This window comes from Stegodyphus dumicola, chromosome X2 (assembly GCF_044657685.1).
Source record: "Stegodyphus dumicola isolate Sdum_Otavi_A_Nest chromosome X2, ASM4465768v1".
Lineage (NCBI taxonomy): Eukaryota > Metazoa > Arthropoda > Arachnida > Araneae > Eresidae > Stegodyphus > Stegodyphus dumicola.
Genome location: NC_140781.1, coordinates 44,190,359 through 44,204,699, shown reverse-complemented (window position 1 = coordinate 44,204,699; position 14,341 = coordinate 44,190,359). Strand labels below are relative to the sequence as shown.

The 14,341-nt window shown below is 34.8% G+C and overlaps 1 protein-coding gene across 4 annotated transcripts in view; it reads right to left on the bottom strand.

The window, feature by feature from the left end:
• Positions 1 to 14,341, bottom strand: part of LOC118180501 (uncharacterized) — a 524,461-nt gene that overhangs the window by 430,562 nt on the left and 79,558 nt on the right. For 3 of the 4 annotated variants that reach the window (XR_015039137.1, XM_035349588.2, XM_085809646.1), the window contains exon 4: positions 3,008 to 3,663. Coding sequence is in view for 3 of the 4 variants with exons in the window: in XM_035349588.2 (XP_035205479.1) it covers positions 3,008 to 3,663 (656 nt within the window). In the remaining variant the exon portion in view is untranslated. The remainder of the gene's footprint in view (positions 1 to 3,007; positions 3,664 to 14,341) is intronic. The other variant, XM_085809645.1, reaches the window with a different exon arrangement.

The following is a 14,341-nucleotide window of genomic DNA, read 5'->3' as shown; positions in this document are numbered from 1 at the left end:
ACATTTTGTTTTCCTGCAAAGGGCACTATGTGCAAATGTAAGTGTTTGCGTTCTACCATCTTAGCAAATTTTGGCTTCTGAAAATAGATGTTTATTTTATGGTAATAAATAATAATGAATCTGATGTGAACACTCCATGACTTTTTCGTACGGTCTATTAAATTACACACACTTTTTGCTGGACTTCAGTTAAACTTAGTATTTCCTTAAATTATTCTGACGTAATTTACCGATCCCTCAAGGCGATCTGAAAACGACATTAAAACTACAGATTTTGGAAATTAAATATCCCGCTCAAATTTTGTCGTACGGAAATCAAACTTCTTATAACTTTTTTTTTTCTCATAACGAGAATAAAACGTTTGCAATTATAAATATAAGAAGCGGGGGGAGCGCATTAAAAGTTAGGTTTAGCTTTTTGTCGTCAGTAAATTATTTTTAAAATTTGACAGTGTCAAAACAGGAATATTTTCGTCATTTAAAAAATTTCTGTAATAGGAAGTATGTGAATCCGACTAACTAATGCGAAAACAAACGCCGGGTAAGGAAATGAGTATATAGTATATGTTATAGCAGGCCCATATACAAAACTTCAACGTTCTATGGCTAATCGGTTTCGAGTTATGCGAGATACACACAAACCTAAATACTTTCGTACGGGGGGGGGTACATTCGTCACGAAAAAGTCTCTTTTGAAATCCATAGTAAATCCTTTTTACAATCCATTCTGGAAAAGAGTCCTTTATCATGTGCGTATGTACAGACGTTACGCAAATAACTCGTTCTTTGAAATAATGATACCTGAAAGTTTTCGGCGTCATAATACTTCCTTTACTTTATACAAGGAAGTAAAAAGACTGATAATCATATTCAATTATGCATTCACGAGATACTAATATTTTTATTTTTACTTTTTAGGCTTTGTAGGTTATTTGCTAGTTCTTTCAAATAGCAGTAAGTCTCCAAATATTTTATAATATTATAGAAAACATTTCGTTAATAAGTGGAATCTGTCGAGCTAATTTGTGTTCTAAGAAAATTAGCATTGATATAAGCAATACTTTTCATCGTAAATGAAATCTTATGAAGGTGACTAATTTTTGAAATTTTCTAGAAGATATCAGTAATAGTAGAGAAGGCAAAATTCAAAATTTTAACACTATTGTACACATAAATGTTCGTATGCTTATAGGCAATAATATCGACTGAAAAACACATATCTACAGTGCATCTGCGAAGTTTCTGTATCCTTACATTTTCTTTACAGATGTTTTAAAAGAATGAAACGGAATTAAATTGTCTCACGTAATAAAGCACTTGACGCAAATGATGCAAGTTTGAAAATACAAGCAAAAGTCAACTGAAAAATGCCGTGTGGAGGCCATAGGTTCGGTCATACTTGAAATCTTGGAAATAATGTCAAATAGTAGACTCAGACTTGACTGTCCTTCACGAGAGATTAAACAGAAATCCACTGGATAGCTGCACAGGTGAGTCCATATTATAAATTACATTATAAGTGTTTAGGATAATAAGTGCAGGAGATTTTCAGGGATGAATCGTAAAATCGTAAAATAGAAATATCATGCTAGGATTTACTAAATTCCGTGTTTTTAAAAGAAGAAAGAAGGGAAACCTATTGTTCTTATGCTGTAAGAAATGCTCATAAAGATTATATGTTTTAACGGAAATACGCAAAAAATTACTAATAACACATATAAAGGATAATATGAGAAAGATTTCGACATGTTAACAAACACCGTGAGTTTTTTCTTATTTATCAAATTTTTACTAATTAAAGTTGCGAAGGGCATCGGCAATTTGCACGTTATATAGGTCATTAGCACTGTAAATAAAGATTAAGAAAAGTTTGAAGACATTTTTATTTTTATTTCTGATCTGGAAGTGAGAAATATAAGAGTCTTAATACTTCTTTGGATTTAGTTATTGCGCTATATATTAAATAATTAACTTATCGTTATAACGTTTTCTATTGGATTTTAATATAACAAATTATGTGGACTATATTTAATTACGAAATGAAAGCTCGTATCATCGATGGATTAACTATAAGATTTCATTTATGGCCCTTTGAACTTTTAAATTACGTCTGGAATTTCTAATATATTTTCGTCTACCACAAAAAGAGCTTCATGCCTAAGGTACATGCTTTAAATATAAGCAAGTAGAGCCATTAGATTTATTTTGGAGCAAAAATGAAAAATTAACGTCGCCCCCAGGAGAATTTAAACTACAGAACTCCCGACTACCAGCCGGAAGTGCTTCTAATATCATCACGAAAGCACTCGGCGAGAATGGAGAAAATTCCTTACAGTCTTTCCCACTTAGATAGCGACTGAACAAGAGTAAACCATTCGCTAAATCTAGGAGGTGACGAATTACCGTTCATCATATCTTACTTCAAGCGCCACTTGTAGAGTAGTTAGATTCATTTCAGAGCAGAAAACATGAAAAATTAGCATTGCCCTCGTCGAGATTCGAACTCCAGAACTCGTGATTGCTAGCCGTACGTTCTTCCAATTACGCCACAAACGCATGTGGCAAAGAAGAAGAAAATTTCTTAGGAAATGAAAGATTAATTTAAGCTGTAAGGTCTGTTTTAGATAACATGTTGAATTTTGGCACTGAAAGTGTTTATTTTTCAAGGTTTTCCTGTACTTATAAGCTCTTAGGCATGCGGATAACTGCAGCCGGGTTATTACACGTTAAATTTATTTGTATTTTAAGACCATGTGAGTAGTGGTGGATACGTTTCTTTTATTTTTAATTGTAACCTTCAGGACCTAGTGTTAAAAAGCTTTCAAATGTTACTTCTTTCTGAGTTCTAGATTAAATGCGAAGACTTGGAGCCGTTCAAAGCGCAGAAAGATTAAATAAGGAATAGTTTAAAGAGTCAATTAGGTTTGACCTCACAAAATGAATCATACATAAAATTTAAAGTGGTTTAAATACTAAATACAGAATAAAGAAAGCACTTGTAACTCACCTGTCAACAACATCTTGGTAAGTTTCATCCATTGTTCCTTCGCTGGGGCATAAATGACTGTCGGCCAACGACAAATCACTTAGTAAACGTACAGCATCTTGTCCAGAACCCATCAGACCAGCTGTCAGTAGTTTCAGTGATTTCAAACCATTACTATCTACAGATGTAAACTCCTGTTCGTCTTCGGAAGTGGAACTCTTCCTCTGTGGAGGGTACGTCAAGGAACGTCCAGTCCCTGACTTAGCAGGCTCTTGGATCATGGCCCCTCCGAACTGTTTACAATTAATGCCTTTCCTTCTCTTGCGTTTTTCAGTGCCACTCAAACGATTAGAAACAGAAGTCCACAATTTCTCGGCGCTACTTGTTTTCTTTATGCGAACTTCAGGAAGGAGCATGGAAGAAACGGAAGTGACGTTGTCGCTTGCGGAACGAAAGTGCCCACGCCTTCCGGAAATGCTAGCAGAAGGCGAAGAAGAGGTTACACAACTGACGTAGGCCGTTACGTAAGCTCCAGGCCCAACCTCAGAGTCCGAGACGAGACCTTCATCATAAGCAAGATCTGCATCTTGAGAATCACTGGTGGCAGCATTTGATTCCAATTTTACAATGCTTGGGCAAGAGGCTACGGCTGGGACAGGTGCAGGGGGCGCCACCTTCTAAATGATAAATCAGTTAAAAAAAGAAAAGTCCAAAATACAAATGAATTTCCATATTCATGTTCTGTACTTATGCCTTTTACGGTATGAAAGTTCAACATAGCAGTTAATTATTCCATTTACTATTAAATTGCAACTATATTTATTTCTTTTCAGAAAATGACAGTTATAATTATATTCATAAGAGCACATCATATGAGAATAACGCTGCAATTAAAGAGTATATTAAATATACATATGAGATATATAATGTGTTGCCTACTTGAGAAATAGCTTAATTTGCAAGTGGTACATCACGGAAAAAAGTACTGTACTAAAATAGTGCACTAAAATGGAATCAGATGAAGTTATGGTTTGAATTCAGTGCATATATTTATTACACTTACATTTATTTTATAGTTACCGTTACAGTGTGGATAATGACAGCTGATATTAGCGTGATCATTCTTCTTTCTTATTTCATATCGCTTAAGTAAATGAACGAATTTTTGGTAAAGTAACGCTTTCATTATAGTGACAAAGCTTGGATATCACAATTGTCATCGATGCATATATCTAGAAATTACGAGTTCAATTTTACTTACATATCACGGTACTATTTCCTTTTTACGTTCCCTTTGACTGACACACAGTTCGTATCTAAATGTGAAGATAAAAACAGAAAAAGAAAAGTCATAGAAGATAGTACCACAAAAAATGCAAGCCTCTGAAAATTTTCGCATTGCCTATTTTGATAAATTATACGAAACATTCTATCTCTAATTTTCTACATTAACTAATTCTCATTTGTACATTAGTTCTAAATATGGAGAACGAAATTAAATTACACATTTTAATTCCCTTCTATATACAGAAAAGCAGATTGATAATATCCGGTGTTTAATGTGTTAAATTCCTATTCCTACAACTCATACAACAGATTATTAACATATATATGTACTAAACAATATATATATATATGTAAATGGTTACAAAATTATGTAAGTAGTTGCGACTATTTAGTTGCAATGTTTATAAATTTTACGTCGTGCTTCAGTGTAAGAACGTCCATGCACATGTTTTCAGTGCAGGCATAACTGGAGGTAACGCAATTAAGAATATGAACGGATAACTGGGCAATATTTATAAGAATTTTATCAAGTTAAGAGAGACTGCAGCTATGTCTAATACGGAGAGGAAATCTGCTGTTACTGACGAATTCACAGCTGTTGCTTTCACAGAGAGGACAAGGATGTAAGAAAAAAAATGAATGTTGATAAATACTTTCACAGACATAATGAGCGGGCGCGACTGCGTAATTGTAGCGAATACCAAATTATGTTTGTCGCTTTCGCTCTTATGTCTTTGGAACTCGCTGCTATTGCTATTCACGAGATGAAACAAGAAATCATTCAAAATAAATTTGAAAATTTGATCGAAGAAAAACTTTTAAAGTAAGCTTTAATCATTTTATTACAGGAAATTAATTATTAGACTGAACTCCACATGTGTAGCCTACTGCCTGTTAGGATTAAACATATTAAGTGTGATCTTTACTATGAATCGGAAGTGGACAACAGACAGTCTGCCGTTGGCTAAGTATAGAACGGCGCATATTGTATCCATCATCTTTCAGTAATAATAGTAAGAATGTGAGTGTTTTGATTAGATAATAATAGTATACGAATACACATTTACTGCAGTGTATAAAACAGATAATACAGACACCAGGGAACATTGAAAATAATGTCCTCATGTTCTCTTTCTGCTTGCTTGCACTATTCAAGGCGAAGATGAAAGGTTTTCCTGAGGCGTCCATGTTCTGTGAAATAGTATCGGAATACAACCACATTTCTGCTTGGCCATTGTGCCGTTCTTTAGAAACCAAACTGTAGCTTCTAAATCTCCTGCCTACAGTTCTACCAGTCTCCAATGTTCCGCCGTAATACCCTCTGAGCATTTATAACAGAGCCTGTTCTAATGAAAGCTTCAGCAGCCGCAATCCGCAACTGCACCGACTAACGGTCTATAGCACACTAATTCCTAATTTCTAGCTCCCCACGGATGTAGGTACACCACTCATGCGCACGCGCATTCCGGCAGGATTGCTAGTTCAAATTGGTAGATACACTATGATCCAACCTATGTTTTTCTCTTTGACGCAATGGCGCTTTCACAATTTATTACTGTTCTAATCAACAACAAACTTCCTGATGGAAATAGTCTCCTTATTTCAAATGATGTCTGATTTACAGTCATCGGGCGTACAAACGGTCAGTTCCTTATAACACGCAACTGCAAACTGACTTTAGTAAACTTATTGCTTCTCATGAATGCCCAAAATGCTTTCATTGACTACATTTCCAACTCGAAAATCGTACTCAAAGCGACATTTCGATTTTCTTATGCGTGTAATCTCACACCTGGTTTCAATTTGTTTTATCTGCGAAATTGTTTACGAACATAATTTGAAATAAAACATATTACTGTATGGTGCCAGGACACTAACAGATACAATCTGGTCGTTGAATATGTAGAAGTTATTCATCATTGATCTAATCCTCTATATTTTTCATCATTGATCATCCCTGTATTTTAAACTGAAGTGCCGAGAGCACAGTAAATAAAGAAAAAGTTAGTTGGGAAATGCGGTACTTATCAGTACAGTACCTCAAAAATTTATCTGTTAATCAGCTCAAACAGTTAGTTGAGTAATATGGTACTTATCATACTAATTTGCAACGCTATTCAAGTGTACTTCAGCTTACTTTTTAAATTAACATTATAGCTTTCCAATTTCATAACAGCAATTTTTCATTTGAAAGGCCGCCATGCAATAATGCGTTATCAATTTCCTTTAAAAAGTATTCGATTATCATCCTTCAATACATTTACGGAGTTTACTAATGACTCACCCATTTAAACATCAGTTACACCCAGCAGTTGCTCAAATACCTGTTCCACCAGGTTTATTAAGATAAGAGGGCCACTTTAAGACCGATCGCTCATTAATCTCGAGGCATAAACCGGATTTATAAGACGTAAAAAATATATTGAATGCAAGGTGCTCCAAATTTGAGGATGAAATAGCCATGCGTCCTGCCTATCAAAAGCTTAAGAAAACTGCATAACTTAAAGCATAACTGTAAGTAACAAATAAATCAATAGAAATTTATGCTGTGCTTTTAATATGTCATTTTAATGCTAAAACATCTAGGATTACGATTGGCCTCTGCAAAAGAGAACGTGATGATAAAAGTGATAATTTCTGTCAGTGGTTTTTAATTTCATTGAGAAAATTCAGCACATTAAGCGTACTAGCAAATCTCTGGATGATTCAAAAATGCGAAACTCCGTTAGAAGGTTGAAATCTAAGGTGGTAATTACTTCAACATATCAAAGAGTTTTATAAGGTATTTCCTCCCTCCAGCATGCCTTCATGTTGTAACGGTAGCACACTCGGCACGTATTCGAGTTGTCAAGGTTCGAGACTCGGCAAGAGCATTGCACATTTTTCAAGTCTCCTGCTTCAAAATAACCTAATAACTCTACAGTGGCACCCGAACTAAAAGGTGGTGGATTCGTCACCACCAGAATTTGGCGATTGGATCCCTTAATCTCCAGTCGCCCCTGTAAAAGGGGGGGAGCATATAAGGTGTTTTCTCCCTCCTTCCAGTTTGCCTTCGTGGTGTAACGGTAGCACACTCGGCGCGTATTTGAGTCTTGGCGAGGGCACTGAACATTTTTCATGTCTCCTGCTTGAAAATAACCTAATGACTTTGCAGTTAAGAAAAAAAAAAAAAAAACTCACAATCCAAATTCCTTGCATTTTATTATTAATGTCGAGTCGAGGGATCTCTAAATTTCCACATAAGAAGTGAAATGGGAGAGCACGACATCCATGTTAATCAAAAAGAAATCAATAAGTTCTGACTTTAAATGCAATTTTATTTATACACATTTTATTTACACTGAAAGTTGATTTGTTTCCAAGCATCAAAACCGATGAAAACGTCCGTTCTGTTTATCTGTCCGTTCTGCTTGCTCGCAATAATTTATATGCATTTACTTAATCACTTTCTTATTCACATTCACTACCGTAATTACTCTGTTATTAATATTTTACTATTGCTTACATGTTTGATTATGCCTAGCTCACAGATGCTATCTGCCCAAGTGCAAGTTACAGCAGATTTCGTTTTCGGAGTACATGAAACTAAATCAAACCGAGATACGGGAATTTCTACATCTTCTTCAGTACAAAAGAAAACTGACCGCACCATGGCAGTACCAGCTTGCCTGTTTAGGACTCGAAGATACAGTAGCGAAAGGTTGCTGTAGTCAGAAACTACAACACGTAAGTTTCTTTAACTTTATGTCCCTGAAATTCACTTTTGATATTTGGGTCAAGAAGCAAGAAATTGCAATTTGAATAAAAAAAAGTTATGGAAATAAGTATGAATGTTAACAAAAATTGAATTTTTTTACTTTAGAAGTTTCTCGATTAAACTTCCTGTTCTCGTGTTTTATAATATTAGTATTTGTCATATACTATGGAGGACTGTCCTGTACAATTACGACAACTTTTTCCAGAAGTCCAGTAAAGAAGCTATGTTAGAAATCGGAAACAAAAAGGCTGCTGCTGGCAAATTCACTGATGCAACTTTCACAGATAGGGAAATCAAAAATTCGAGTGCAGCTATGTCTAAGTTACAGCAGACTTAGCTTTTGGATCACATACAGCTAAACTGACCACAGGTACGTAAATTTCTACATTTAATCACCTGCAGTAATTTCCAGAAGAAAGTGCTTGGGATGTGAAGGAGAAGATGCTAATGTTGCTGTAGTTATTGAAGATACTAAAGCACCATTATCATCTCTTCCATTCATGTCTCCGAAATTCGCCACCCTTGCTAGTTGGATAAAGAAATACAGCCGCAGATTAAGGTAAATAATAGTAGCAAATACGAATTTTAATAAGAAAAAACTTTTATTGTCTTCACTATTAGAAACTTGTTTACTAAATTTCTTTATATTAGATTATACAATATTGGTATTAATTATGTACTATGGATGATTTTCCTATTTGATTAGGCTGACTGTTTCGAGGCCAGTAAGGCAACTATAGCTGAAATGACCCCCTCCCCCAAAAAAATTGGCTATTTTTGCTAAATATTCTGTTACTACTTTCGCAAATAGGACAGTCAAATATTCAAAGGTATTTATTTACAAGATACCGTAAACTTCGTTTCTGTAGCGCATAATATTAAATCGACTAGATATACAGTAAATTTCTATATACTCTCATCATATCCTGCAATAATTTTCAGAAGACACCGCACCACGACAGTACCATAATACCTGTTTTGGGATCTGAAGGTAGAGATGCTAAGATTGTTACAGCCAGAAACTGTAAAATCATGGCATCTCTACCTTTATGTCTCTGAAATTCGTCGGGGTTGAAGCTCATCGTTGTTTGAGCCAAGAAATCGCCATATGAATAGCGAAAATGATAGTAGTAAGTACGAATTTTAATAAAGAATTGAAATAAGTTGTCGTATTTGTATTTTGGAAACCTGAGGAGATGCTCGCGAATGATTACTAATGAAATGTTATATACTATTAATATTAATTATGTGCCGTGGAGTCCTGGCCGGCTTTACTGGATTTACAACAGCAGAGCCGAAGCTATCGCTGAAATGAGAAAAGAAGCGACTATTGCTACTAAATTCACTACTGGCTACTTTCGTAAACAGGTCAGTCAAAAATTTAAGTACATTTATTTCCAGGTTACAGCAGATTTGATTTCTGGAGAGCATAAAACTAAATCGATCAGAGGTACGGAAATGTTTATTTATAAATTTCCGTATTTATAACCTCCAGTCTATCAGTAATTTCTAGAAAGAAGCGCACTATATCATGGCAGCACCATATTGGTTATTTTGGGATGCAAAAGTTGAGACGCTTATAAAGTTGTAGTTAGAAACTAAAACACATCGGCTTCTCTACCTTTTTGTCTCTGAAATTCGCCACTCCAGCTCTTTTGAGTAAAGAAACAAGAAATCCTCACATGAATAAAGAAACGCACAGCAATAAAGAAAAATTTCAATCTAAAATATTATTTTAGATTATTTTTATTTTATTTATTTTAGATATTGTTTGAAGTTATTTGGTGTTTATATTTTAAAAACTTGGTTATGAAATGAAGCACTAAAATGTTATAATTATTTGTGGTTTGTTATAATGTATCAACATAAGTAAATGGTTATATAAAAGTGTTTTACTTGTGGTGTTCTGTGAGAAACAGAAGCTTTCCCTTAATAATCATAACAGTCCGGACTCTGAAAAATAAGAACCTTCTACAAATTGGATTGAAAGGGTTATACGACTCTAAAACTTATATTCTGGGGGAAATACAATGAACAAATTTTATTTTACATTATTTAACAATTAATTACTTCAATGTTTTATGCTTTTGTTTTTCATGTTATATTTCTCGTCATTTTTATTGCTTTAACGCTTTTCTCTGAAAAGTCTGTTCTGATTCTAAGCCTCTCTTTGAAGGGATAGGGAAGAATATGATGTAAGATAAAACTTGCATTACTTCAAAACTAACCCTTTGCACTCAGGGCCTTTTTCGCGAAAGGCACCAGCAACTCGAGACGTTTCGCAGCCTTTTTGACACATTTCTAACCAGAAACTTAAAATCATGACACACACAAATTAATGTATAAAATTTTTATATTTTAATATTTTATATATATTTACACCTTTATAAACATAATTTCTTAAATATTGGCCTCTGTAATTTTTCTGTGTATGATATTTCAAGTAACAATTACCAAGATGCATGCCCGGCTTGTCGGGGTAAGTATTACAATAATATGTCGTTTGATGTCTTTTTCCTGGTTAATTTCTCTGAAAACAGACTTCGTGATAGATAAGAAAAGGTAAGATTTCAGATAAGAAAATCTTATCTCCAGTTAAAGGGTAAAATTTTACACTTCATAAGTTTATACATAAAGAGCGTAGGAACCCGCTTCCAAGAAACTAAACGTAAACAGTTATTGCCGCGCATCGAGTTTCCGCATCACACCAAGTGGTGAGCGAGAGTCACCTCTCGAGTTGCGTCATCAAATCATATGATGAGTTAGAGTCACCTCTCGAGCTGCGAGAGGTAACTCCAAAGGGGCATAAAATCGCATGGTGAGTGAGAGTCACCTCTCGAGTGCAAAGGATTAATCGGTGCCAAATGATTCTTGCGTAGTGTTCATGAGGAACAGCACTTATATAAAGCCAACAACGATTTTATACTTCAGCCAATAATAATTTGCCAATCAAATTACAACTAACCCAAAACTAAATCATTCTAAATTGAACTTTTCTCTCTAACATGTCGCACACGTCGCTTCTCTTATAAAAGCCTGCTGCTTCCAATGTATTTCTAAATTATTTACGGTTTCAATGTAGTTCTGTGTATTGGCTACAGAATGTTTGTCAAAGAAAATAAAATTTTAAAATGGTCAACAACTGCAACTACGTCTTTACGCCCCAAACAGCCAAATTATTTCAGCAAAACGCCACCAATATCTAAACTATTTAATACATATAAAATGTTGCAGTTTATAAATGACAAACACTGTACTTACAATATTGCTGCCATCGAGAATTATCAAATGTATTCCTTTAGAAGCAGATGGCTACCACTGTTCTTGTCTCTGAGGCCATATGACAATGTTATTAAGAAGCACATTAGTGACTGCAAATTGTGATATTATAATATACAGATAATATGCTGTTAATTACGATTCGATAAACAATATGTTACTTCATTTTGAAGGTTACATTTTAAGATGTTGAGTGGCTTGGGATAATTTATCGACTAATGACTAAAACGTGAGTTAATGGAAATTCTGTCATCTCTTCCTGAATATCAAGCTGTTAAGTATAGTAAACATCATACTGCTCTTTAGTAATATAGTGAACACAGGAACTAGAAATACCTTAATATACTGATACTATATCCTATACGTGTGTGCGGGATTGAATTACCAGTTGCTGCAAATCTTTAAACTCAAATGCTAATAATCATGTTACAAATAGAGATTTAAACTAAAAAAAAATATTAAAGCTTCCAGTGCTATTAAACTGTACGTAATTCTGAATATCCTTTTAGTAATGTTGCAATCTTTTTTGATTTAAAAATGATGTTTTCTAGTTCATATGCCAACGTACTTCTCTACATTATCTGTTCCGTTTTTTTTTTTTTAATTGAATTTACATTCCTACATTTGTAAGGTATTTTGTCCTTAGAGCGTGCCTTCTTGGTGTAATTGGAAGCACGTCCGGTTGGTAATCTGGAGGTCAGGAGGTCGGATCCTGGCTAGGGCAATACTCATTATCCGTGCTTCTTTTTCAAAAAAATCCTAATGACTCTACAAGTGAGGCCCAAACTAAAATGTAGTCGACGATAATTCGTCACCACCAGGGTTTAACGACTGGGTTCCCGCCTCCCCAGTCGTTATTTATTTGGGGGGAAGAATGATATTTTCTTCCTTCTTACCGAGTTGCCTTCGTGGTGTAATCAGGGTCGGCGCGAGAGCTGGAGCAACCAGTACGGTAGCACCGAGAAGCAGAATTTAGGCGCACCGAGAGACAAAATTTAAGTGTGGTAAATTTTTAAAATTTAGGCGAGGCTCAGGGCAGAATTTAGAGGCGGCAAAATTTTTAGAATTTAGTGAGGCACCAGGCAGCGGAATTTAGGACCTTCAGAGATTGGCAAACTGTCTAGCGCGGGCCCTGAGTGTATTTAGAAGCAATATGAGGTTCGAATCCCAGTGAGGACATTGCACATTTTTCATGTTTTGTTCTTTGAAAACTTAATATACTCTACACATTTACATAGCTTATTAATACAATATGTTACGAAATTATGCATCACTTCCATCCAACAGTTACTTAAATACCTGCTTGTCAGGTCTAATAAGATTACACAGTTGTCGACATAAGTAACTGTTCATAAATTTGAATAAATCAATTTTATGTGACAGGAAAATGACTCTCTGATGCAACATGCTTCAGAATTGATGTGAAAATAAACGTTCGTTCTACCTATGGAAAGCACGACACAAAATTATAAGTGAGAAAGAATTTTTTAATGTGTCAATACAAAGTTAAATAATAAAAAATAGCTAGAATTTGATTGACATACCCGAAAGAGAATGCCTTGACAACAATGATAGTTTCTATCAGTTAGATATGAATGCTATTGAAAATACTGAATGAATTAGTATAAACACATTTGTGTTCATGTCTATAAAAACATATATGAATAACTGAAGATAATGGAAATCCATTAGAAGTCAAAAATACAATCTAGCTATTATCGACACTTCACTCCTTGTTTCTACGGATTTCAGGATCTTAATATATTCGGAAGGCCTAAACGTCGCAGCTTTATTCGTTACATTTCATTACTCGCTTAAGTTTATTATACATCATGTCCACGAGAGTTCATATGTGGCCTTTATTTTCATAACCGTTGATCGAAGACACATACTTCCAGTGATAAAAGAATTTAAATGACGGAAACATTCATGGTTTGGCATTGTTTAAATTTAAACAATCAAATTTTGCAAAATTTGTGGAAAATATTTCACGACGGACGTTTAGAATGCAGGTTTTTCTTCCAAAGGGACAAAAGGCCCTTTGGAGGATAAAACCTTTTGTTTTCGTTTTGCGATTTTGCGTCGAATTACTCTGAATGTCCGTTTCAATTTTCAAATTGCCGCCACCAAATATTTTCGTTCTGAATATATTGAAGAAATTAATTATTTACTCTCATATTTGAAGAAATTAAATAATGCAGAATCTGCATAAATATATATATGTTTCTCGCATTGTGATAAAACAACGGTACCTAGAGCCATCAAATTTTGAATGACGTAATCCTACTGCGAATATGGGCATCTGGAAGCCCAAATTTGAAATTTGGAATTTGTTTTATTATAGATTTCATATTTTGTGAAACTTTAACCTAATTTTTTATTAACAAACTCAAGTATTTCAAGGCAAGCAATTTCAACGTTGTACGTAGCCCACCAGCGGCCGAGCGGTAAAGTCGCTGAACACTGGTAGTTCGGTCCGAGGTTCGAATCCCGCGAACGGGCTGGCTGCATGGGTGTTTTCGTGGTTTTCCCCATGTGTAACGTGTATACGAGCCAGTTTCCCTTAGAAAGTCCTCCACGAAGGCATCCCTCCTCTTAGGCAGATAGCCCTCGAGGCTTTGCCATAATCACACACACACACACACTCAACGTTGTACAGAAAAAGAATTCTTATCTCCAGCGCGTGAAACTGTGTATCGGAAATTCTAAAGATGTGCTCAGTTTAAAATTATTTTGCGATATATTGCTGTTGAACTGAATTTGATGGTTTAAGTGCAAAGAGAACAATATCTAATAAATAAAGGTAACACACAAATGTTAAAAAAATCGCTCCTTTGGACGTAATTTAAAATCTGAAGCCTTTCAGATTTTATTTTTTTATTTTTACTTTTTCAACTGGAATTCTTGACCGGATTATCGGCATGGTAACGTGGCACTGCAATTACTGGATGACTGTTGCTTTTCAACTAAAGATATGAAGGCACATACTAAAATAAATTACTTAGGTTGTGACTTATATAATTCATCCTCTT